At 40.2% G+C, this 27,374-nt stretch overlaps 1 protein-coding gene across 2 annotated transcripts in view; it reads left to right on the top strand.

Annotated features, from left to right (window-relative positions):
• The window catches only part of RPS6KA2 (ribosomal protein S6 kinase A2), a 280,073-nt gene that overhangs the window by 205,310 nt on the left and 47,389 nt on the right, over positions 1 to 27,374 (top strand). For both annotated transcript variants that reach the window (XM_037392121.1, XM_037392120.1), the window contains exons 6-10: positions 2,646 to 2,752; positions 10,214 to 10,251; positions 11,009 to 11,151; positions 19,052 to 19,122; positions 19,927 to 20,015. In XM_037392121.1, the coding sequence (XP_037248018.1) occupies positions 2,646 to 2,752; positions 10,214 to 10,251; positions 11,009 to 11,151; positions 19,052 to 19,122; positions 19,927 to 20,015 (448 nt within the window). The remainder of the gene's footprint in view (positions 1 to 2,645; positions 2,753 to 10,213; positions 10,252 to 11,008; positions 11,152 to 19,051; positions 19,123 to 19,926; positions 20,016 to 27,374) is intronic.

The raw sequence follows: 27,374 nt of genomic DNA, 5'->3' as shown, positions 1-27,374 counted from the left end.
CACACCCTGCCCTGCTCCAGCCCGGGGTCCCTCCCACGGACACGGTCCCCCATGACCTGCCCCAGCGCGGGTCCCCGCGGGGTCACAGCCCGGCCAGCAGCCCTGCCCCGGCCTGGGCTCACCCCTCCGCGGGGCCACAGGCCCTGCCAGGAGCCGGCTCCAGCGCGGGCTGCCCACGGGGTCACAGCCTCCTGCGGGCATCCCCCTGCTCCGGCGTGGGGTCCCCAGGGGCTGCGGGGGGGATCTGCTCCACCGTGGGCTCCCGGGGCTGAGGGGACAGCCTGCCTCAGCCTGGGCTTCACCGCGGGCTGGGGGGGAACCCCTGCTCCGGGCCTGGAGCCACCCCTGTGCCCCCCACTACCAACACGTTGCCATGCAAACCCCATACAAGCCCTGCAGGCAGTACAGGAGGCTGTGGTGGGGCAGGCCTGCCACCCTGGGGCTTCTCTACACCCCAGCACTCTCTGTCACCAACATGATGTCCCCAGCCCTCGGTCTCTTTCCAGTGTGCAGATACAGAGTGTAGGCAACCACCTAACACACACTTCAAAGATAAGACGGGGACCTTTCAGGTGCCATCCTCTTGAGGGGAGGCTCTGTTTGCTTCTCTGGGTTTGGAGAGTTACTGGTGGACTAAAAATTAAAAAAGCGGTGAAGACAGTACTTTTATTCAAAAGTTCCCTAGCTTTTTTTTTTTCCCCTCATCCAATTCCTGGTTCAGTGACATGCTGCAGATTGTGATGTGCAGCACAGCTCAGGACTCCAAGTATTCACCTTCAAGGCTTGTGGGCTAATGCAAAGAATACCTTTGCAACAGGTTAATTACACTGCCAAGTAATGATACTTGTATAAGTACTCAGTTCATGGTAGCAGTTATTTTTAGTATAAGGGAAAAGATTAAAGCAAAAAATACCCTTCTTCTGTTTGGCATGAAATCAGGCTTTGCTAGCGAGGCAGCGTACTGTCTTAGCAAGGGCCTCTGAGGTTTCATTGAAGAGAGAAACTCTTTCCTACAGAGGGCAGTTACCCCTCCTGCACAATCAGGGAACTCAGAAGTGAAAGAGAACAGCTCAGATTTTGTACTCCTTTAAAACTTCACATTTTCTCCAAAGCTTTTCCAATGAAATGCAATGCATTGACTTCTCTGATTTATACTATTGAGTCCTCTGAACTCGACAGTCCTTTTACATACTCCTTTTTTCAGTGTTTGCAGCTCATCCTGTCTAGCTATACTTCACAGCTCTTTAGTGGCAAAGTATCACAAGGGAAGAAGTTATGGGAAAACTTGTACTGCTTGCAATTTGTTAATTATGGACTTGGTTGAACGGTATTGACTTCAGTGGACTTTCAGTCAGATCCCATATACTACAGCATGCGTGCATGCAAAGCTTGTCTCTCTTGCTCTGTCTTTCTGAGACATCTGACTTTAACTAGGGATATCTGTATAGATTAGATTTTTCCTGATTCTATTTATTTCATCTCTTGCCTACATTATTTATTTTATATCTTATGAATAATTTAAATTTATTTTGATAATTAATGCAATTTTTATGTTCAGACTAACTAGACTAACTATTTTTGCTTCTGTATCCTTTTTCTTTCTAGCCTTTGCAGTGATATTCTTAATTAAATTGTGACATCTGTTATCTGAATCCTCTTTTGCTCTCAGCCCTCTGCAGCTTCTCAGAGCACTCAAGTATTGTTTCTACCCCTTTCCAAGTGCAGAGAGTTAGTTTTAAAAATAAGCTCAGCAACTTCTACTGTAGATATTTACATTTACATATGACATGTAAATTTTTACTGAGCTAACTCATTTTACTTCTGTCATACATAGCATTCATGCCTGTGTATCCAATATATCAGCTTCTCTTTCTGCATTATTACCATTGTACATATTGAGATTTAATTAAAGAGAACTTAATAACACCTGGGATATAATGAAATCTGAACCAAAGGGGTTTCTTGCCATCTGAGTTTTTCTGAGTGTTTTTTCAATTACAGAAGTTTCTTCCCATCTAAAACAGAGTTTTCAGTGTTAGCAGTATCCATATCAGCTGTAGAAAGGAAACAACTGCCCTCGTTTTATACCTCATCAGGCCCCGCGTTTTAGACAACACATCACTGCTTAGGGCATCTGCACTGAGATATCTTGAACCCTGAGTGCATGTGGTTTTAAATCCATCTCTGAGTCTTTTCATGCTGTGTATTCTGCTTGGATTTGGAAGCATTTCACTTCCCCAGAGAGGTTGCCCCATGTTATTTCATTGGAATCTGGTGACAAAATGCCAATATTTTAGCAAATTAAGAGATAAGCAAAGCACTGAAAGTACTGAATTTTGCATTCATTTCCAAAGAGTTAGAACCTTATTCATATTACTATGACATGATGTCATCTAAACAGATCAAACAGATGAATGAAAGCAGCATGTTTTAAGGATCAGAAGTATTTGACAGATCAAGTTTTGTTTTACAAGGGGAATCTGGTAAGAATTGTTAATGTGAGCTCAGACAAATTATGGAAATTGAACCTGATATGATGGTCCTTCCAGTATTCCTGAGTTAGACAATTTCTTCCCCATGTCTGTTTAACGCAAGCCAGCCCACCACTCTCCAGTAAATAGATGTGTTCTTCTCTTTCTCTCTAGGTGATGTTTACAGAAGAGGATGTCAAGTTCTACTTAGCTGAGCTAGCCTTGGCATTAGACCACCTCCATGGTCTTGGAATTATTTACAGGGATCTAAAACCAGAAAAGTAAGTTAATGAGAAAGAGTGAGCTGAAACGCAAATATGCGATCTATTAGGTCATTTCTGCTCCTTGTCATGCTAGTAAGTCAAAAGGTGCCAGAGGCTCTGCCTTCCTTCTTGTATGTGAGACTCTACAAGAAGACCCTCACCAGCAGTAGGATCTCCATATCATATCACATCACATCACATCATATCATATCATATCATATCATATCATATCATATCATATCATATCATATCATATCATATCATATCATATCATATCATATCATATCATATCATATCAATCTCATATCATGTCATGTCATGTCATAACGTATCATATCACATCGTATATTTTAACATGAAGCCAAATATTTTGACTGCTACAGTGTGATGGGGCCTCTGTGTGCCCGGCCTTCAGTTTAGTGAATGATCTCAGTGCAGGATTCACATCTCTGTGCCTGTGACTTCAGCATCATTCCCCCATTTGCAGCATTTTATCTGGCCATCCCTTTGTTGCAGTTTAAACTGCTCAAAGCAACTTCACTTCTAGCTCATCCAAAATATGTCATGGTACTGTTCAGTTTTATTGTAGCCATTGCTTAAAGTAAATGAGCATCTTTGAAAACTAGAGTTCATATTAGTTCATGAGAGACACGATAATCAGGATTTTAAAACCACTTTTATTAACAATCCAAAATATTTTCCCAAGAATTAGTCTAGCTTATATTTGCAGCTATTTTCTATTCCTAATGTGGTACTATGGAGCATTTTCCTTTCTCTTTTTTCTTTGCAGTATGTCTGTGGACTAAATGACACCCTTAGAGTTATCACTGGGAGTGACGAGATATTGCTTTTATTCTGTGCCGCTTGCCTGGTGCTTGCCTGCATCTTCTATGCCAACTCCAGTAAAACAGGCCGTAACATTTCAAAGCTACCAGACTTTTAATGTAATGGTCACCATCATTTAAAATAGATGACCACTGATGGTAGTCTAGCTGTTGCTTACACTTCCAAAGTATAACAGCAGAGCAGCCTTTTCCTTCTATGACATGAAATTAAAAAATATGCAGCTCTTTCTTTAAAATGGAGTGCTATTGCTTTCACACCCATGGACAAAATAGAGACCAAAAGCGATGGAAGTTGGACTTTGTAGGTGAGGAGTTGAAGGAGAGGAAGGGATTTCTCTACAAGACGGTACTATGTGATTTAAATTGAATTTTATTTTTTTGGTTACAAAAATAATAGTAGTAGTACCATATAAATGCATACAGATGTATATAATGAGACCTCTCAGTCCTTTGGGCTATAGACTCTTTCATAGGTGACTGAAATTTCCAGTCTTGCCCTTTTATGCAACCAAAACTGACAGAGTCTTTGGCAAATACAGGAAGTCATCCTCCAAGTTAAATAACTGAAGGGAGAAGCTACCAGTTTGTTACTAATATGAAACACAGGTAGGCAGCAGTCACACTGTAAGGGCCACTATCACGTGCTGTTGCATCGTCTGCCAGTAGCTCTTTGGTTTTAACTTAACTCTCAATTGCTGTTTTGTTCATTCAGCATCAACCAGCATGTACATAATAGAATAACTCCAATTATAGCTTTTCCGTTTTAAACCTTCTTTCTAGTGAGTGCTAGTATAAGTCACGCACCACTTTTCTTTCTGGTGTTAGGTGATGCTGGTTTTGAAGGTAACATATGACATACAAAGCTGCTATTAGAAGGCATTCAAGTATGAGCCTGTATATTCAAATATAAGTCACAGTGTTGTTACATTTATAGGCAAATGCCGTAATTTTTTGCTTTACAAGGAGTTAGAAACTAAGGAGAAAATTAAGTGCGTGTCAAAACTATTCACTGTATTTGAGATACTGAGAAGCTGATTTTTCAGCATTCTCAGCATTAAGTGCCACTTTGTGTGCACAAAGTGCATCTCTCACTGACTTCAGCTGCAAGTGAGACCACTTGAAATTTCAACAGACCAAACTGCAGTGCCTGTTTCAGGGATCAGTGAATTGAGAATTTAAAGCTCCCCTAAGAAAGGAAAGTGTCACTGATTTGCCGTTGTCACATAGAAGTATGTTGAAAAGGCACAGATGGAATCTGTTCTCTGTGCATTTTTGTCTGAGCTGAGACCAGCCAGCCAGCCCCTTCACTGCACTGCTCTGCTAAAATCCCTGGGTATTACCTGTTCTGACAACTGCAGCAAGTTTTCTCTGGAAGAAAACAAAAAAGTATCATCATGTAACTAAAGACCATTACACAGTGAGATCACTGTGTAAAGTTAAGGTGGCAGCCCTCGTTCTTGTATTTCCTAACTTTTGAATATATGGTTTATGGTCTTTAATGTACAGTTAAATACATACCAGTGATACAGTTGAACCTGGATACAACTGTCATAGTATAAAATTACTTTAGAAAAATATAACTGTTGTTGTACAGGACAGGGAATGACCTAGACTAGTATAAGTCTAATTTATACCTGGGGATAAATCAAGATACCTGATTGAAAACCATATCCTCCAAAAATAGCTTTATAAGTGCAAAGCATATGTGTAGTCATGCCTAGGACAGCAGAGTATGACAGCCTACAATTTCACTGGAACTTTAGGTTCAGATTAAAAAATCAGGTACAGCAGAAAAAAAATATTTATTCTGAAGGGGGGGAAAGTGCTGTATTTTTAAGTTACATCTGGGAAATGATAGCTTTCTAAATAAGACAATAAAATAAAATTAGAACATCTCAGGATGTTCTCATCCTCCCCTTGCCTCTGGGCAGGCTCAAATATATCACAGTCATTACAGGTGTGTTGCTAATGTAGTCTTACCTAGTAGTCTTAACTTAGTGCTTACCTAGTAGGTAATCTGAAATGTCTTTGCTGTAGTTGGAGGTCATTGCTCTTTGGCCTGTGCCCCTAGACTCCCCGACGTGCTTGCTCTGCTCTCAGCAGTAGTCTCAGGGGATTGTGAGCACATCTTTATCCTTGGACCCTCCTCTGTACCTTAAACAATCCAGCTGCTGAACTCTTCTTCACCAGTCAGTCTTTCTAGGGGTTCAGGAATTCTTATTCCTCCCCTTTGTTTTTTCTTGACCTGTGTCTCCTCTGAAGTGCAATGTACAGAATTACACCCACGTCTTCAGGAGAACTGTTACCAGTCTGATTAGAGCACAATGTTTACTCTTACCAGATTTGCAGAACTGGAGATAAATTAATTAGTTTTTAATTTCCCGATTCTCTCTTCCCCCTTTGTTAAAGATAGACACTGCATTTGACCTTCTTTCATTGTTCAGTGCTTTTGCTGTCCTCCAGAAGCCTCCAAATGTAACTGTTAATAGGTTAGAGATTGCTTCAGTCAGCTTTGTAAGTATCCTGAAACAAAGTTCATCAGAATTGTTTGTGTCAAAGAAGACTAGTTAGAAAATAGCACCGTTCAGACCACTTGAAAGAATCCTCAGTACATTAAAATTTAAGGTTCGACATTTAAGATTCCCTGAGCAAAAATCCATATTAACAATTCAAAGCTATGAATTAATTTTAAGTGCAACCAGAATATATACTCTGGGAGTTTTTATAAAGTTAGCTGTACTTACTTTAAAAAGGCAAGCAATTGAATTTTCTGGTTAAAGTCTTGTTTAGAACAAGCAGATGCTTCCTGTAAATTGTTGCAGCCCAGTTCTTCTCCTTGGGTTGTCTTGGTGGTTTCAGTGGCATCCCTTGTGGAACAAGATACTGTTCAGTCACACTGAAACCCATGGAGTGAGTTACATGGTGAGGCATGTCTCCATTTAAGAACTGCATGATCAAGCTATTAAGTACATTAAATATATCGAAACAGAAAAATGGGAACTTATTATAAAGTAGTATATGATGCGTATGTTATTTCTTATGCTGTGGTTTAAGGGTATGAGTGACTCAGAAGTAACCCTACGTTCTGCAGATGCACAGACTTTTTTATTTATCTTTGCCTTTTCTATCTCCAGGTACCCAGATGCACCTTGATACAGTTCTGTCATGGGGGCTTATTTATGAGGAGTGGTTTACGCTGTAATGCCCTTAGCTGTCTGTACAAGGGACAGCTCATATAACTGCTCATATAACAACTCAAGTAATGTCGAACTATATTTAAAAAAACCAAACAAACAAACTGCCACTGTTTAATGCAGCATGTTGCAAACCTTACTAATTAATTTATGAATGTAGCTGCTCTGTGTAGAAAGGGAAGATCTGAGAATCAGCAAAGGACAAAGACTTACGGTGGAAAATAACCATCATCTTCCACTGAAGTAAGCAGTCCCTTTTTGGACTTCATGGTGTCAATTTAGCCACAGCAGATACGAGTTTGTGTAAGAGTGTTCAGCACAGTGAGATAGTATGGGGTCATGCAACCACTGAAATGTCAGAAAACATGGAGAGTTTCTGAGAACCTTCATCTCTTTGGGAGATATTTGGACACTCCACTCTATCTGGTACTTTCACGACAAAACCTGCGATCAAATTTAACACTCTTTATGAAGTTTCAGGTTTTCTTTCCAACCTGAAAATTTGGCTACCATTTCTGAAAAACATGGAGTGTGGGTTGAATTTTCTGCAAATCTGAGCTGACTTGGAAAGAAACTTAAATCATCAAATAAAAAAACCCCAGCATTCCAGCTTTAATAGATTTGGCAGATCTTTTCGTTGATTTAGATATGTCAGAGTTCGAAGTGAAGCCTAAAAGACATGACTCAAAACTAAGAAGAGAGAGAGAGAGAGAGAAACAGGAGACAATTGCTTTGGCCTAGATTCAAGACATGCTATAAAATAATGTCAGCAAGTAATAACAAAGGCTTTTTATTCCTTGCTAAAGTTACAGCAAAAAAATAATATGGAGTTTGCAGTCCTAAGATCTACTATGAGCTGCTTCTGTAATTTGGTGTATGTCATTCCCCCACTACTACCTTAGCTGTCCTGCCTCTAACATGGAGATATTCAGCCTTGATTTTCTCAAGGCATACGTTTAAATTGTCAGTGAAAGCGTTTGAATGTTTGTGGGATGAGTCTGAGGCTAAAATGTTGTTGTTTTGAAATAACAGGTTGACAATGACAGCATCCTGTAAAAACAGTCAAACCTTAAACTGAACAAATAAAATGGAAAAAAAGTCATAGTGAAAGGTTATCACTCAATGGGATTATAGCCTCTTTGAACATTTAAAAGTAGTCTACTTCTTATAGTTTTTTATAATTTCAAAACAATGATTTAGGTAAAAGTTTTTTCCCAAGCCTGAATCACAACTTCTGGTTCTTTTTTCCCTCCTGCAAAATAATACTAGCTTATTTCAGATTAGCTGATCCTGCAAACCATAGCTAAAGTAATTGTGATTGTCACAATAGAATTTCTACTACAGACAGCATAGGATAAAAAGGAACTGCAAAGTGATAGAGATAGAAAGAGAAGACAGAAAGTATGATCAGATAGTAAGTTTGCTTCTACAGTCAAAGGAAAACCATTTGTCTCGTAATTTGGATGCTTAGAAGCAGGTGCGTTGTTTTTTGTTTCTTAATGTCACTCTAAGATAACTCAGTGCAACAGTTTTTGGTTTTGGTTTGGTTTGATTTTTTTTTTCTCACTGTTAGCATATTTTTTTTTATTTACATCAAATGTAATTTTCAGTTCAAAACCATACCATTGTATGTGTTGGCAGATGGCAACTGTGGAAACACCCAGCTGTCCAAAGGGTGCTGCCAGGGGCCACAGGGGAAGCTGCAGGCAGCTGAGGGCACTGTATGAGGGTGATTAGGGAACGTGAGACGGAGGAGGGAACTGTAGATCAAGTTTTAGGGGATATAGGACACACATCCATAGGAAACCAGGATCCGTTCATTTTACTGCTCATACAAACATTAAGTGTGAGAAAGCCTGTTGTATGCTTCTGGCTTGCTTAGCCTAAGGCAGTATTATCAGCCCGATAGCTGCGCTGGTATTGCCTCCATACCTTTCATGAGGGGAAGGGATGAAAAACATGTATTGTATACACAGAAAAGCAGCATGGATTTTCAGTAGGACATTTGTAAAATACAAAATCGATGTTTCTGGGGAAAACCCCACAACTGAACTGCATTGTTATTTATAGGGGCTTCGTGGGTGTGGGGCAAAATTTTGGGTGATTTCTGTGAACTTAACTCCCCTTTGCTGTTTTTCCAGAGCCAGGTCTGTGGAGTTGATATGTTCATGCTCACTTCCACAGTGGCAGGTGCTTTATTCTGTTCTCTTCTGAAACACAAGCCTCTCATTTAGGGATTGCAGTTACAAAAATACATTTAAACATGCCTGGTTTAGGCTAATACTTCAAAAATTATGCCTTGTCAAGAAATCTGGGGAGAAAGAATAGAGGTAAAGATGCTTTTATTGAGAAGAAAATTCTTTAATTATTGAACACACAGTAGTGACTCAGCTGCTGGCCTTTGTTTGATCCTTTCTTTGATGAATTACACAATAACAGTCTGTTCTGAACACACAAATGAATGACAGAAGATCTTCTCTTTTCAATTACATTTCAGCACAGAGACAACCTTTCACAAAACCGCAGCCCAATGTGTTTGTTTCACTTCTGTCTTATTTTCTTCCTGAATAATTGAATTAAAGTGACTCTCTAAGAGAAGGGAAATACACAGATAGCTGACACCTCGCTAGATCATTTTGAAAAGAGAAATATGCTAAATCTAATTAGAACTGAAGAAACACTACCCTCATTTCTGTGTCAGTATTTATAGGCAGAAAAGTTACCAAAATTCATTATTTTTCAGTGCGGTGTTCCTTCTTGTTTCCATAAAAACTAGCAATGCTTTTTGGGAACTACAGTCATTTTTCTTACAGAAATGTTGGAGTGCCTTTGTGAGAATAAAGTATGTTGGCAGGTGGCAAACGTGAGAACACTTGAACTTGGCTTCCAGGCTGAATTTTCATTTATGCTTCTGGACAGAATAAATCAGCAGGGTCTGAGATCCATGCAGTTAGGCAGTGACTAGTCATTGTGCTCTGTGATCACTTTTATTATTTCAGCATGATCGTATCTACCTTTGGAGTTAATTTTAGGTCCAATGAATCCAAGCCATGATTATTTGTGTGCTTGCCTTTATTGTATGAGAAAAGCAGAAAACCTGTAGCTCCTTCTCCTGCTGGAAGCAGATACTCTGCAGTTGCTGGCTTTGAACACTCTGTTCTTTCTGAGCTCAGTTTGCATGCCCACCCTGAGCATGCTATGGAGTAAGGAAGAGGGTCCCCATACAACTGCCACAGGCCGTGCACGCTTCAGACATGAAATTAGACGGAGCTTTGAGGATCTTTCTTCTTTCTGGAGGCTTATAATGCACTGATGGTTTATTTACATATGTATTTGAGTCTTGCACATCTCCATATCAGTCTTAAACATGTTTTATTCATGTTTGTTAACTGCACTCTATGCCTGCCTAATGAATGAATGTTTGCTTTTTTACTTCACAGCATTCTTCTTGATGAGGAGGGCCACATTAAGGTAACAGGTAAGTGAGGAACGGAAAACTTAATGTCTACAAGCTCATTTATTTTTTTTCTGCAGTGTGTTACATGCATCTTGGTCTTTGTTTGGAAAGAGTTTGTTTACAAAAACTCAGAATCCAGAAGAGTTTGAGTGTTGGGCTTCTCTTCTCTGCAATTCATCAAGCATCCATGCTGCACAGCACATGGAGAACATAGCATTTTCTTGGTGAAATTATACTCTCGACTGATATGAAGCATGCAGGCTTGGCTGCCTACCACCGTGGATGGAAGGATGCTTCCAATATGACTGCTCACTCCAGATTAAACTCTCTGAGCTATAACTGTGCAGAGGACACCTGGAAAGACATCCCTTTCCCACCCTGGAGATGCTGTCTGGCCATTCTTTTCACTGTGTCCACCTGGGGTTATTATTCCTAATGCTTTGGTTATCTGAGCAAGAATCCTTGCCAGCATTGTCTTCTTCAAACCCAAACTGTGATTTTTTCTGCTTATTTAAACTCCCTCTTCTGCTTTGACCCAGAACCTCATCCTGAACAAAGGAAATGATACACCTGCTTTCAGAATGTATTAACAAATGCCAACCAGGCACTCGACATAGGGAGGGCTTCAACACAGATGTGCCTGTAGCCTTTCTCCACACAGGCAGAAGGGTGTTTCACTGGCTGGTTGGTGTGTTTTGTTTGAATAGTTTAAGTGAGCAAAAGTGTAAATAATCATTTTTATAGGCCTGACAAGTCTTTTTCATTTCAATCTATTTAGATTTTGGTCTGAGTAAAGAAGCCATCGACCATGACAAGAGAGCATATTCATTTTGTGGGACAATAGAGTATATGGCCCCAGAGGTGGTCAACCGACGAGGACACACGCAGAGTGCCGACTGGTGGTCTTTTGGTGTACTCATGGTAATGGAAAAGTTGTCTTTGTTGGAGGGGTGGCTGAAGGAGTGATCAGAGCCCTCAGATAGAAAGTGCCACTTTCAGCAATTATGGGTATATAGAAAAGTAGATGTGTAGTGATTGCTTGATCATTTTCATTGCATCAGCGACAGTGAAGCAGCTGCTCCTGGGAGTATATGAGTGGCATTTGGTGCTATGTTCTCTCTCTTCCTTCTTACAGTCCTTTGCTGTCTCAGTTGGTTAACACGAGTCATGAGTATTTCTGCTGCACAGAAGCAGGGCAGGGCAAGCTTGGAAGAGCACAATCATTTCAGAAGAAATACCTGCTTTTTCACTGACATGGTTTCTATTAGGGAGCAGTTCCTCAAGCAGCAATTTTCAGATGTTCAGGACATCCTCTTAGACAAACTCAGAAATTTACTCTCTTTTTCTACAAAATATAGATTAGAAAGGACATATATTAGTGGGCACCCTGAATGTTTCACAGGACTTCAGTGGTTCTTTTGTCATTCATCTGTCTCCTTCACATCAGCATTGCTGACTCTGGTTCCACTAATGAGATTCAGGTGAGATTTGGACTGGTGGTGGATCTCCTGTAGTCTTATTAGCTGGTGGGAGACTGTCACTCAAAACCTCAAAAACCTCTCTTTTCTTCTGGTGGGAAAAGAAAACAAATACGTACAGGCACTGTACCATCCCTCCTTTCTTGGTTTGCCCCATTTTGCTGTGCCTTGATTATGACTAGTTTGGGATGTTCGCGTTGCCCTGAGTGCCTGCTGATGTTGGTTTTAAAATGGTGTAGTGAAACAGTTTTAAAATAACGGCTCATCACAGTGGGGAAATCATCAGAAACGGACATAAATGTCAATTGACACAGAGGAATAGCTAAGAATTTGTCTTTTACTTCCATGTCTTTGCATTAGATTAACTATCCCAAAGTTGTAGTTTTTCTCCACTGTTGCTTAACCTTTAAGAATCCTGCAAGATATTCTGGAGGTAGTTCAAGTGGAATCAATATGAGAAACTGTGCTAATTGATTTTTATACATGAAAATCAATGAAAAGTTAGTTGAAATGCAACATGAATTTACCAAATATCAGTCATGCTAGATTAATCTGATATTTTTCTTGATGAGACAGCTGTCTTTTTCTAAACAAAGTAAATTAAATGGATTGCATGAGCCTCCATTATAATAAAGTATTTGATACGGTGTGCAAGGGAAATTCAGTAATTGAAGATACTTTCTAGTCCAATAGTTGCCCAAAGGTGGTATCATACCTATACCATCTGTGAATGCATCACAGGGGAAAACACCACAGAGAGAAAAGGGCTATTTCAGCTAAAGACTAATGTTGCCCCAAGAGCAGGTAGGAGTAAACTCTTTGTTAAATGTCGTTAGTCTGGAAAGCAGAAGAAAGCTGCCAACCACTTGAGAAGTGAGGCGCTGGAAAACACTTGCCAAGAAGAGTTCTGCGAGAGGTATCTGACTACAGTGGAGCTGCTTGGCTTATGAGAAGGACCCAATAACATCCTCCTGAGTGCTGCAGTATTTGACACTGAGATGCAGCATCAGCAAAGTTTTTCAGAGAGGTATTGACCCCCCCTCAAACCAGCAATCTAAAATTAGGTGTTCAGGTGCTGACCTGCTTCCTCCAGCACTCATCCAGCCTCTTCAGCCTGTGATGCCATTGTTGCTGAGGAGGACGAACAGAAGATCAAGAATAAGTTGTTTTGTGACACCATTATTTTTTTTAAAGCTATATGAATGCTGTAGGCTTTATGAAACAGTTATTCCCAGCATCATTTTATCAAGCATAGTGCTGTCCCTTGATCGCAAACCCAAACCCAAAAAATGCATTTATTACTCTTATAGGGATACATTCAGATAATGTAGATGATGATGCTTTCTCCTGAAGTGTGCAGCTGCAGGTCTACTCATGTGTTCAGTGCATGGCCACCAATAGGCAATGCAATACAGCGCAGCACTGCAGCTGTGGCTGATACTGCACCTCACCATGGTCATCATGGCTCCCTTGCAGAACCAGGGCAGAAGCATAAATTAACATGGCAATGTGCTTTTCTAGTACAGCTCCATTTCCTGTGGCATAGAAGCTATTTTAGGTAGCTGTTTATTACACTACATACCACAATCTGTAGAGGAAGTTTAAATTCTGTTTACCCTTAAGTAGACAACTGGTGCCATCAAAGGAAGGAAGGATAGGAAGCCAACATGAAAACTAGTGAGAATTTGGGGTGGAGAGGGCCTATATCACTGATCTAGCTTGTTGACAGTAGTTAGTCTAAGTAAGTATTGTAATTTATTATATGACTTTAAAAGGAGTGGGACAGCCTTGTCTCCTATGGCCACAGATCCATTTGTGGATGCTCAGCACTTCTGAACCATATAAGTTTATTCAGGAAAATCAATAGGTTATGTCCCATATAATAGATATATCCCAACGCTTTAGATTTTTTATTATGTATTTAGTTTTGGAGGATAGTTGTGCCTTCTCACTATCTGTCTCCAGTTAAATGATGATATATTTGGTATATAGATTGTTTTTCTTTCACCTGCTAATGAACTCGGCTCCTTCCTCCCTGCTTTTTGCGAGGCTTTTTTTTTTTCCTCCATCTCTTTTTCCATCCCCTCCCCCAGGGACTCAATGTGTTAGAATTAGAAAAGATAACAATCCATATAAAAGAAGACGAGTTAGAGTAAATTCTTTTATCTGTAAGCTAATGCTTTAGGCTTTTGAGTGCTACCACACATCATAGACAAAAGCAGCTGTAATCATTTCAGTCTTTTATTCCTTTTTGAAAATTAGCTGGCTGGGGCAGAAAAAGGGTATTTCCATACACTAAAGGTGTGCTGTCTTTCCCTCTGTTCATTTCTCCTTGTTTTCCTTGGTCTGTCACTTGTATGGTCTATTAGGGAAGCTGATTTTCTGCCAGTCAGAAAAACCGAAGAAAATTAAATGGCAACCAAATGATTTATTAGCATTTCCTCTCTAAGTAATTTGCAATATAATGTGAAATGTACAAAGAAAATACACCAGTTGGCGGGATATGCATAGATTGAAAAGAATTGAATGCAATAGTGTAACTCTCACACCTAAAATTTTGATCAAAAGGGGAACATATTAGGTAGATAGTGATAAAATGGCCTGTAACCTAGCCGTTAAAAGAGCAACCAACCACTCTCTTGTCTGGTCTGTTCTGTGAATAAGGGATTAATGCTACAGTATGAAGAGGCAGGTTGCTGGCAGCTACTTGCCAGCCTGCATTGACCAGGGCACAGGCTAGAATCAAGCTGAGTGATCCTTGAAGGCAACCTTAAATGAGGTGTGTTGTGATTATTAATATCGAAACAAACTTGTCTGAAAAAGTCTAAATTCTGGTCTTGACTTATTCATTATGTTATTAATTATTTTATTATTATTCAGTGGGAGTTTTACTATCAACAACAGTAAAACTTCATTTACTACCAGCTAAGTCTTTGACACAGGCCACAGAACTAAAACCGTTACCTGCTCTGTTCATTTGCTGCTCAGTTGGTTTGAATTGTTTCATGGTAGCTTAGTATGTGTCAATGGGTATAGTTATACAAATCTTGAAATTCACCCTTTCCAAGTATTCTAGAGGACAGTACCTGCTTCTCATGTAGTGTGTGATGACAACTGCTGGGACCCAGTTAAAATTTTGTAGTGGTGAGTTTATGTGCTTTATCATGACCAGACAGATTCTGTTTTCTGCCTTCCTGCATCTTACTCTTTGCATTGGAGATTCTGGATAGGCCATATTCTACAAAACCTTTGTATCAAGAGATCTGAATGAACAAGCAATTGGCTTAAACTATTAAAAAGTTTTGTGTATGACTAATACTTTTTCAGCTGTGCTGCAGGAGCCTGGATGCCCACACTGCCATCTCTGAATCCCAGATAAACTGGTCTGCATGATATAGCACGCACAAGTCTCTTGGAAGGCCTCTCAAAGCAGTGGTTTTGTAGTTCATCATACCAGCTGATTTACAAGGCCACAGACCTCATGGAGTTTGTATCTGGTTTAGTTCAAGAAAAAAATGCTGTACACCTTTGAGATTCATGTGAGCAGAGAGGGGAATATAACTAGAGAAAGAAGAGGTTTGATGACTCATTAGGCAGTCCCAAATAAAAAGAAATGTGTTTATATTCTCAGCAATGTATGAATGTGTAAGTAGTGAAGTCTTCACAATGAAAGAAAATATCCTTTTCGTATTCAAAGTAGTCAGTTCTGTAGTAATTTTGTAGTAGTAAAAATTTTGCATTGAAAAAATCAATGTGAGACATCTAAGCAATACAATCTTCTTTTGCAAAATCCCATCATAACACTTGTTTTATTCCCAGTGCAAGAGATGGGCTTCATGAACAGTATTTTGAATGTTTATGCTAGCCGCTACATGAAGGTATTCAAACCCTTTGCAAACACTAATTCTTTATGCTTCACACCTAGCAAATAATGAAAAATACTTAAAGCATTTTACAAATTATAAAAGTGGGTGGCTGACCAGGTCCAAGCTACTTGGAAAATGACTGGAAGTGCTGTGAGGGGAACCCAGCCATTCTGACAAAAGCATCTCTCTCTGCTCTCCAAAACTGAGTGGTACCAAGTTTCTCTGTAACACTGAATTTTATCTTAGGCTCTTTTAGCAGACTTGGGCTGAAGTAATTTTCACAGTCTGCTCTCCTTCCATCTGCTGGGAAGATTCATCTGGCAATCACCCCAGGCTGTGGATTTTTTCTCATTCATTATCTTTCTCAATGACCTACTAGGGTCACTTCTTGAATGTATTCCCTCAGGAAAGGTGGCCCTCTTTGCCAAGGTCTTCTCACATGTATTGCTTCTGGGGTCTCCAGTGCTGGTGTTTCACCTACTGAAGTTGGAGATTGCCCTGAAAACTAGAGAAGGAAGCACTGCACAGTACGCCAAGACCTAAAGCAGGGGCTGGATTAGATGACTCCTGAGGCCCCTTCCCATCAAGCTTTAATTTTGTGGTTCCCTTAATAGGCAGCTGAACCTGAACAGGGAATATTTGCCTTTCTTGCTGAATATTGGTACAGAAAGGAAGTCAGAGTTGGAGGGAGGCACAGCCTTCTGAAGTACTGGCTAACAGAAGGTGGCCTTCCACAATACCCAGGAAGCAAATCACTGGGAGTCAAGGAGTAAACAGATGGTTTATACAGATGGGGATGTGGGGAGAGTGAAAACTGAGTCTCTTGGCGAAACTATAGGGTCTGCTTTAGGAGCCAAAAACACTACAGAGTTTCTTCACACCTAGGCTCAGCTCCTTGTCAACCTGCTGTGACCCATACAACTCTGTATTCATGTGCCAGGGTGTTAGCAGCCAGTGCTCTCTTCTGTTTGCATGTTTGCGTTTAGCCAGATTTTTGATTTTTTGAAAAAATAAGCAGAAAAACAGGTTGTTATGCAGTAAAGTGGTAGCTTTAACTGATGACATTAACTATTTCAATTATTTTTTTCAGTCTTGTTATTTCATTTTTAACCTTCATTAAATTTAACCAGGACTGCAATTGAGAAACTGATGCTTTCTTCCAGCTGCTGCTTAGTTGAGTTCATGGAAGTAAGAAGCTCTGGTACATTTAACTCATGTAGCTGTCTTTAAATATTGATGTTAAGTGCCTTTTTTCTGAACCTGAATTAATCTTAACATTAGAGCTGCGTAATTGGAGACATGTGGTAACAAAGTGCTAGCCATTAGAGCAGAGCCGTAAATATTCCCTGCAGCCTCCAGGATGGTCATTTCCCCTGCTCCCTCCTGCAACTTCAAATTTCTTTTTTCCTTCCTTCCTTCCTTCCTTGCTCCCTTCCTCCCTCTCTCTCTCCCTCCCACTCTCTTGGACACTGCATCTGAATTTCTCGCCTTTAGGTTTCTTGGCCCCTTGCAGCCACGGTGCATTTGCAGCTCTTTCTGTGATACCGTGGTGGGTAGGAACTAGTCATCTTCTTCTCACATAGTCACTGACCAGGCAGTTGCTTATATCTGTATCATCTGCATCAGCACTGTCAAGCCCATTTCTGCCAGAAGAAATGAGCTGTAGCAGTCATTCAGTACTGTTACATTAGATTTATTATAAAATAATCTGAGCAAGTGTAAGTGAACATTAGGTACTTACCTGAACATAAACTCTTTAGAAATCCTGAGGAGGGTTTGGTACAATACATACCACCTCTGCTGCTGCCCTGGGAAGCAATGTCTCTGCTCCTCATCCTCAGCATATCTGAACACTTTTACCAGGGCTAAGGCAGTAATAGGTCAGAATTACCTTGAAGATGGTGTTTGAGCTCCAGTGTCATTTAGGCAGTTTTAAAAATTCTTCTCCATCGTATTTCTCTCTAGAATACGAGCTGCTTTCCCCCAGGCAGCTCTTCTCTTGACTCTGGTAGGCCAAGCAGGAGTTAACACATTTGTGTTTTCCAGATCTTGCTTATGTTTGTCAGCCGTACACACTTTTAAAAAGCATTTTCTCCTTATTTCTACTATGTCTTTTATCACCTTGAGGTACTTTGTTACTAATGCAGATTAATCCTTCAATTAATTATAGTCAATTAGTAATCTGGCTTCTAAACCTTGCCTCTGCCCTCCTCCCAAAAATACAGTAACAATTTCACGGTTACAGTTTTCTTAACGTTTTTTATGGTATGGCCATATTTAGTCTGGGGAAAAAGAAGAGTCAGGCTGTGGGGCAGTCTGACACAGGTTTTGGCAATGAAAGCATCCTTTTTTTGCACAAATGTGCTTCCTGAGAGCAGTGAAGCTACTTGTGTAATAAGGTACAAAAACTACATAAAGGTTGCAGAGTCTGTCCTACCTTAACAGGTTTTTAATTATAGCAATGAATATTAATTAGTAGGTACTTAATATATTAGAAGGGATCCAAAGTCTGAGTCACAGACATAAGTAACAGTTCTCCTTACCCTCAATGGACATTGTCCTCCTTTGTGCCTGAGCTGCATTATGTTCTTGATGTCTTGGTGTTTGTCATATGTGATGCATAACCTTCATCATCCCTCAGTCAGAGGAACCAGCTGCCACTCATACCCTCACAAAACACGGTGGCAAGAGCTGCGTGAAAGATCTGGTATAACAGGCAAGCTTCTTTAGCTGGGGTTTTTGTAGTTTTTATTACAAATGTGAAATTCCTGTCAAATTTACTGAAAGCACTGATCTGTTTCAAAGGAACCATAACTGACTGATGTTTTCACGTGTACATTAAGCAAATCTTTGATGATGATTGCTAAGTTTTGCTTTGAAATTTGGGTTCAGTTAAATGTGACACTTGCAAAATTAATCACTAAATACAGCCAGGGAAACCAAAGTGGGAGAGAAAAAAGCACACTCAAATGCCTTGAGAATGTGGGGGTTCTGCATGTTTCTCCTACAAAGTATAGCAGTGGCACCTCTAAGTGGTGCAAATATACAATCAAAAAAGTGATTCAACTCAAGCTAAAAAGATGGGGAGTGACATGTTGAACCCATTTTCCTTGCATGACAGCCATACCCATTCAGACTAAGGGTCCCTCCAGACCAATATCTCGTCTCCAGCATTGGCCATAAAACAGGTGCTGGAGGAAACAGCATATATGATGACACTTCTTCCCAAACATACCAAAACTTGGCCCCAAGTATCAGTGTGAACAGCTTGTAACAAGACTCTTGAACAAAACAGTCATGTTGGTCCTCCATGTTCTGCGTAATCCAGACTTTCTGTGTCATTTTCTTCTGAAGTACAGCTTGTTGGACCATTTCTTTTCCTCAAGTTTTCAGTTGTGTAAGGTGGATGTAGTATCTGTCAGCTATGCAGAACATCTCAGTGCTCATTTGATTTACCATTTTGTTGTTACTCCACAGTTTGAGATGCTGACAGGATCATTACCCTTCCAGGGAAAAGACAGAAAGGAGACAATGGCACTCATTCTCAAGTGAGTACCGAAACCACTTTCATTCCTCTAACTACGATGGGCAGCCTATGGGTCCTAAGTATATGAAAGGCAGAGAATAATAATGTGCATAATGTGCTTTTCAAAGCTATGTGAGGCATGAATTTGGTAAGACACACACAGCTGATGCCTGCATGTGACTCTAAAATTGCCTTCAGAATAAATAGTAGGAAGTGAATTGCTCAGAGAGCCTTGCAAAAGAGATGTATCATACTTTCTGTAATAATAATGTCATTATCCACAGACAAGTGGGAACAGTCAAATTTCTGCAGGACAGCATATGTCTTGTTGTTGCCAAGTTAGAAATCTTTTCCTTTACAAATTTCCCATTCATTTAATGTTAACTGCAGACATAAATACTTGAAGCTTATCTTTGCTCAATATTACATTTTTGCTCTGTAGCAGTGAATCACCAAGGGAAAAGCTTTATTGTCTTTGATCAATATGTGGTTTAGTATAATTATTTTCATGAATTTTTGTTTGTTTGTTTAAATTCCTCGGGATTTCCGAATTTATTCCAGCAAGCTAAAAAAGTGGAAAAAATTCTGTAGTGAATGACCTATTTAGGTTGAAAAAGGTGTTAGGAGATTCATTAGATGTACTCTACCACTAGTGAAGCCAGTAGTAAAGCCTTCTGTATCAGGTCCTCACTCTGCATTGCAATTATGCTGAAGCAGCCTTTGCATCTGCCCATCCTGACTACTACAATTCCATTTTTTAAACCACAGTAGGATGGAGAAAATTTTTGAAAAATCTATTTTCTTTTCAAGTGTTGTGTTCTTTCAGAGCCAAGCTGGGAATGCCACAGTTCTTGAGCATAGAAGCCCAGAGCCTGCTGCGAGCCCTCTTCAAAAGGAACCCCTCCAACAGATTAGGTATGTGTGTGCATTTGACTGGGGCATTTGCTGTGGCGCTCTGACTTGTCAGGTGCTGATAATTTCTCTTGGTGCATCTTCCCTGATAGTTATCCTCTTCATTATGCAGCATTTTGCATTCCTTCCCAGAGCACAGTGACCCTTGAGCATTACTAGAGAAACTTGCAAAGAGCACAGGCAAACTGTTGGAATCTAAAGCATGACATTAACTTGTACTTTATTTTTTCAGTGAACCAGGAGAGTAAAACACCAGCATTTATTTAAAATGGGGTTAAGTTAACTTCTGCCTATGATAACATAGAGAACTGAGAAACAGGTATCTTTTAAAATCGGTATAATTTAGCTGCAAATCTGAGGTGTGGAGCAAAAGGGAGTAGAATTTCTCTCTCCTGTTCTCAAATACATTTTCATGCTGTATCACTCTGTTTGCTAGGAAAAATTTCACAGTAGTCTTTCTTTTTACCCTAAATATATTCTCTCCTTTCTTACTAAAGTATATTCAACCTTTGTTAATAATCCTATTTCAATTGTGCTAAACTAGAAGTGTGTATTGGATCATGTATCTTATGTCATCTGAACCTTTGTTTGGGAATTTTATTAAGAAATTAATTGCACTTGGCAAGGTCATGAACAATGCCTGGTGCATAATTTTCATTCTTTGGTTTTTACGTGGAAAAATAAGAACAGTCATATCAAGTGAATGATATGAAGATAATAGCACTGCATTGATTTTCATTTGAAAACTGTATCTACTTCTGTGAAGAATTTTGGAGGTTTCTTTTTTTCCGCACAGGTCTCATATCCTGCATTTTGGGTTGAACGAGGGAAGAATTTGCTTCTGAAGGAAAGAGACAAACTTTTCCTTCATACCTCTGTTGGGTTTTTTGTGACCTTAGGAGCAGGAATTGACCTTAAGAGCAGGAGTTTATTCCTTCAATTCTGTAAACTGTATTGCAAGAAGAAAGCTGATGTATTTAAGTATGTGGTTGACTGTCATTGCCATCCATAGGAGTTCTGGCAGCTAATAAATGACTTGTCTTTTAGAGAATGGCATAGACTGGTTAAATATTGAGACTCGTGAAGAGCAATTTGCTTTCTCTCTTGCAAGTGTAAGGTTATTTCAGATTGGACACATAAAATCAGAGGCAAAAAGCTTAATTAGGAAATAGCTTGTTCTGAGATGTGGAAGGAACAAGAGGTGCAAGAGAGGTTTCTTCCTTTCCTTCTTGCAGTACCCACACCTACTTCTCAAGTGCTGGCGGTGGTGCTGCTGAAGGTCTGCTGAGTAGCACTTTTGGTCCTCTGCATAGCAGTCAGCATCAGTAGCCAGACAGGCAGCAGAGCGCGAAACACTGGACAGCCCACTTCCATCACCATCTGCCTGAGCAGTGGGGCCTGCCGTTTCTAATAGGCACACATGGGTGTGCATGCCCATGTGTGGAAGATGGACACTCTGCTCTGTGCCTTTGAGCTTCTGCTTGACCTTTTCATGTGCTGGTAGCTCTGTCCTTCACTTCAGGTGAGGCAATGCGTGTGCTACTCCAGCCCTCTGCTTTAAACTGGGCACCAACAGACTGCCAGATTTGAGCTGAATGGATGTTTTCTACTGGGTACAGCAGCTCAGCCAGAGCCCCTGCCTCACGCGGAGGTCAGACACAGTAGCTCAGCTGTTTTCTGAGAGAGCCTGGCTCCTGTGGACAAGGACAGTGTGGAGCAGGCTGCCTCTCGCTGTGACTGCTGGAGAGAGCCAGGAGCCAAGAGCCCTTGTTCCACACAGGGACCAGGGGACAACCTGGCCTCCTGCGGGACTGTACAGGAATGGGGAGCCAGTCCCTCAGCATGCTGCTGTGGCCCCCCTCCTCTCCAGGGGGACACCCACATGGCCCGCGGAGGGAATGCCCTCCCATAAGTTATACCTCTTTACCTAAGTGTTAGCTCTTGTACTCTGATACACTGTAGAGATGACAGTGGAAGAACACATTTTCTCAGCAAGTTTCAATTGCTCTCAAGCAGTTTGCTTGACATTAGAGAAAATTAGAGTCTTGGGATTTCAAGGTTTAATCTGTGTTCAAAAAAATAAACTGCTGCAGCAGATATAAACTTCTTCCCTCTCCCTCTGCTCCTTTCTGCTGTTTTCCTCCCTGTCTCCGTCTCTTGGTTTTATTCTGCTCTGCTCATTTTGTGGCTTCCCACAAGCTGTTATCCATCCAAAATGGGGCTCCAGTGAACTCAGTGGGAGTTTCTGGATACCGGTCCTTAAATAAAAAGCTATGCACTAAAATAAGCAAAGTTGTTTAGTCTTAGCCATGACAATTCTAGCCCCCATATTGTCTCCCTTTTAATAATGGGGAATTGCTAAGGATCAAGGTTTTAAACCTGAGGTTTATTGAAATACTGGGAAGGCTGGCAGAAAGGAAAAGATTATTTATCACACAAACATCCAGGGAAATAAAATGTAAAAGAGTCACAGAAAAATAGATCTTAACATTTCAGGGGTGGCGATGGAAAGCTTCTGAAGGCTTTCTCTCTGTTTTAACTGATTTGAGAATCAGCACAAGGACGATGAAAACAGACTTCTTGGTAATGGAAGAAGGAATACTTGAATGGTTGACCTAAAAACTGAACATAAGTCTGTAGATAAAAGGACTGCTTCAACTTTGTGGATTTTAGCTTTTTCTGGGGAAGGAATAATAGTCTGAATTTAAAGAAAATAGACTTAGATATCCTGTTTTGAAAAATCTTTGGAAATTTAATGAAGCACACTAAAATAAATGAATGATATTATGGATCAAACATTTGTTTTCAGCCATTGTTTCAGAAGTTTGAAAATCTGGAAACAGTACTTGGTTCAAACATGTTTTTAATGTTGGCAAGATGAAAGATGATGAGCTTCGAAAACCATTTTATTCTGACTACCAACTTGTGTTTTGCCATTTGATTTTGATATCTTCACAAATAGAAGTAAAGACTGATTATGTATTCTAAAAGTTTGCTTTGAAACTTTGTTTTGAAGCTTTGGATTATCAATGGAAAAAAAATAGACTTGAGGAGAGATACTCAGACAAGGCAGAGTAATCCAGTTTACCTGATTCTATTTTTAAGTCTGGTGCCTCGATGAATGCTTTAGAACAAAGTTTTAAGGAATGGAAAGTCTTTCTTCCTTTGACATCCCTTGTTATGGGCACTGTCTGGTTTTTTTCTGAGCCTATATGCTCTCCTGTACAAATAGTCTGCACAGCACTGCTTTGGTAGTACTGCTCTGATTAAGTACAACAAATTTCAGACTATGGACAAGCGTAATTTTAAATTCTTAAAAGAAACTAACTGGAATATCCAGGCAAACAAGGAGTAACCATCTTGGAAAGGAAATTGTATGATGAAGGTGTTAGTTCATTACATTTCCAGAAATTTAGGCAAGGGAGTAATTCTTACTTGCCCTAAATCTTGGATCTGCTCAGGCAGGTAAATGAATGTAAAGAGCATTTCAGGAGCTCCCTACACTGCTGAGAAGTACAAAGGTTCCAGAGTCCTTATAACTGAGAAGCTTGGCCGAGAAAGTATAGAGTAAGAGCATGTACCAGTAGATTCAGAGTAAAAGCCAAAAAAGTAGTTGTTATTTCCTTAATCTCATGTTCTCAGAGAAGACACATTCTGCTTTAGCACATACAGAACTTTGTTTCTTGATTTTGCAAGATGATCAGTGACTGTACATCTTTCTTATAAACCTTAGGAATGCATTTCAAAAAATCTAGCCCACTAAAAAGATTCTGAGCTGTGTGGGGACACTAAAATTTTATTACCTGAAACTAAAAATGTAGAAACTCTTTCTGCTCACTTTGAATATACAAATAATCAACTTTCAAATTTCATAGGTCTCCTTTTTTTCCCCTTAATATATTTCAAGACTTACATTATCCATAACGATTCAGCAATCAAAACCAATTACAAATGAAACATTCTACTGTTACTGCCCACAGACACTTTTATTACAGGCATAAAACAATACTAGATAATCGAGTTCTCATTTATTAACATTAGGCTGCTTTTATATAAATCCTTGCGCTTTCTAATGCGTTTAAACTGGCAATTTGATCTGAAAGCATTATTTATCTTTTTGGATCCTCGTGGGAGTGGATGGCACAAAGGAATATTTGCAGGCAGTAGGTTTGATTGTGCTGATTATTAAAGAATAATAATATAATAACAGATAGGCTTGATGACAAAATTGAAGTTAAATTGAAGTTAAAAACACAACTAGAAATCTAGAAGAAGGTGAACTGGGTTTGGTCACGCAGTGTGCCATTGTGTACTGCACTTCAACAGTTTGCTAAATAGCCATCTCTATGCCAAGAAGCATCCATCCTCATGAAACGGGACTTTGCAGTGACAGCCTCTCCAGTGCTTATTTTTTCTCCATGAAAGCACATCTCTTTCCAGTACCACTTTAGATTTGCAGATGGTAGATGAATGGCTGAAACATGCTGAGCAAATTCAGAAACTCCACCATAAGCACCGGTGCCTAACCTCTCCCATGGACTTCTGCAGCAGGGTCAGGGTTGCCCCTCCATGCTCCCAGAGCTGTCCCTGAACGCACCCTTGGGCCACCTCCCTCCTCCGGTTGAGGAGAGGACCAGGCCACACGCTGCTGCCTGTGGCCACAGCGCACAGCCCAAGAGGGAGCCATGGGCTACACCAGCAGATCTTGTGGCAGGGAAGATCAGGAAATAAAAACTGCAGGAAACACTGGACTTTCTCCTTGGTATAAAATTGGTTTCTGGGAATTGGAAGTCCTTCACTCTTTGCAAAATTAGGCTATTACCATTCTAAATCTCTCTGATACATTGAGCTAACCAGAGATGGAGTCAAGCCTCGGCACTCCTAACAACGTATTCCTTCTGTGCCAGAGCTCTGAGGTGGCCCCAAGTGGAAATACTGATTTTTCAAACAAATTCCTATGTCAAACTGCATGCTGCATTCCTTGCTGCACACTGCAGTCTCACACTAAGAGAAGTAGCTATGGGTGGGCTTCTTCCTTGCTCCTGATTTCTATGGTTTTGTTGAAAAAAAGAACAACAGTAGCAAAACTGTGGCTTTCAAAATAGATCCTCTGAAAAAGGCGGGTCATTCCCATCGCACAATGATGTGTCCATAAGCCTACAAGAGAGGGGAAAGGGAAACAGAGGGGAAGGGACAGAGCAGAGAAGAGTGAGTGCATTAGCAGTTATCCTCAGTCTAGGGAATATTACCAGCAGCTTACAGTGTCTGTAGCATTTATCCCAGTCCTTCAAAATCAGTTTGGCACTTGGATTTCATCCTTATGTAGCAAAGAACATCTACTGCACGTTACAAAGTTTCCAGTCAGAGCCGCTGAACACAAAACATTTTTCATAAATATTTCTTCTCTGAAGAGTTGCTTAATGCAATTCTCTTCAGAGTAACTGTGTTGGTTTCATATTTCTGTTGGCATTGCTAAAATCAGAATGAATCTTCCAAGGGAATCTAGTGCCCACGTTAGACGGTGCATTGAGAAAACATACTAGGGAAGATATAGAACAAGTCTTATTACTATCCAAGCTTTAGCAGTTGTTTGTTCAGTACCCATAGGCCATAAACAGCATTCTAGGGAAAAGTAAGAATAGGGTAAGCGTATGTGTTGTTTCACCCAAATTCTCTCCCGATCTACACCTGCTTTAAGGTCAAGCAAGGGGTTTCCTGAACCTCTTTGTGGTTTGTTAAAGTAATCTTCAACAGATTTCTTTTCAACATACTTTTCTGACCTCCCCCTGAACCCATATAAACATTTTGCATCCATATCACGTTTTCCAAGGAATTTATGTCACACAACTATCTGTTGCCTGAGGAAACATCTCCTGGGTTTTCTGAACCTGATACCTGCTAGCATCATTTAATGATCTATCATAAACCTCCTCAGTCATCTGTTTCCAGGTTGAAAAGTCCTGGCCTGCTCAGTCATTCCATACTATTCCTTGTTGCCTTCTTTGTTTTTTACTACTTTAGTAAGTATACCCTTTTATAGGTGAGGGTGTCAAACATTCTGTACTCAAGTTGTAGGTGTACAAGACTTGTACAGTGACAATGTAATGATGTTTTCCCTTTTTTCCTCTTTTCTCTTTCTAAGATTTGATTTCATGTTGTGATTGCCTATAACTGTCTGCCCATCATAGCCCAAAGACCTCACTCCTCAGTGGGGCCCATCATCTCTGAGCACATCATTTTGCATGGTAGGCTGGGATTGCTTATCCTTATGCACATCACTTACATTTGTCTCTACTGTAAGATTACCAGGATGGAGAAGTAATCAGAACATTCCTCTTGCATTATTATGCAGCAGGCCTGACAGGCAATCCTGCACGTTATGTTCAAAAGTGTTTGGTTTTCATATCCATTCATCAGTGAATGTAAAGCAGACTGTAGGAAGCCATTCCTGATCAGTGCATTTTGGCAAACACCAGTAATGTCTTGTTAACAAGGAGAATGGATGTCACATTTTACAAAAACTTGATAAGACCCTTCTAAAGCTGCTTGTAATGTTGATCCTCAGAAAGTACAAATACTGCATATAAAAAGCTGAGTACTGTGAGGTGCTGAGTGCCTTTTGCAAGGTGCTTATGAATCCCAAGTCCTTTTGGGAATCAAGTATGCTCAGCACCGTTGTAAAGAAGTGCTGGGTACCTTTCAGGAACTGATTCCAAAATTTCAATGCAAAGCCTTTGCTTCCAGGTGTTATTTCTCCTACTGGAAAATGAAAAGTGCTATTAATAAAATCAAATCAACCCCCAAAATGACATGCTAAATCATCTCTGACAGTTGTTTAATTATTACTGAGCACCTGTTGGGTTTTTGATGGCACTGATGCAAATAAAAAGAGCTAGAGGAATAAAAAAGGCAATCTTCAGTGAAGACATAAGGCAAAACTAATGAAGGAATTCAGTTCCTTACCAGATCGCAGAAGAGTTTCCCTAAGTTTCCTATAGTAATGTAACAAAAATTTAACAGTGAAAGAAACTAAGAGTAATGATTTTGGTACCCATGCAAATTTTGAAGATGGTATTTGAAAAGGGAGAACATAAAACTGTGGCTTACCCCAAATCATAAGTTCAGACTCAAAATACCAAAAAAGCTCCAAATGATTTGGAGCTGTGTCATTCTCCGCCTATGGAGAAAGGATCATTAGACAAGATTTGAAAATCAGTGCAGATAGAAGAGCTGCTGCTGGTGGCAGGGAGCAGCAGTGCTGTAGTATCAGGACATCTTGCTTGGGGCCTCTCCTGGCCTTGCTGGTGCATGTGCTGTGCTGCAGCTGAAATCCTGCGTCTCATCTGAAGCCTGAAGAGAGTA

This window comes from Falco rusticolus, chromosome 6 (assembly GCF_015220075.1).
Source record: "Falco rusticolus isolate bFalRus1 chromosome 6, bFalRus1.pri, whole genome shotgun sequence".
NCBI lineage: Eukaryota > Metazoa > Chordata > Aves > Falconiformes > Falconidae > Falco > Falco rusticolus.
The sequence above is the reverse complement of the archived record's forward strand: the minus strand, read 5'-3'. Positions and strand labels throughout refer to the sequence as shown.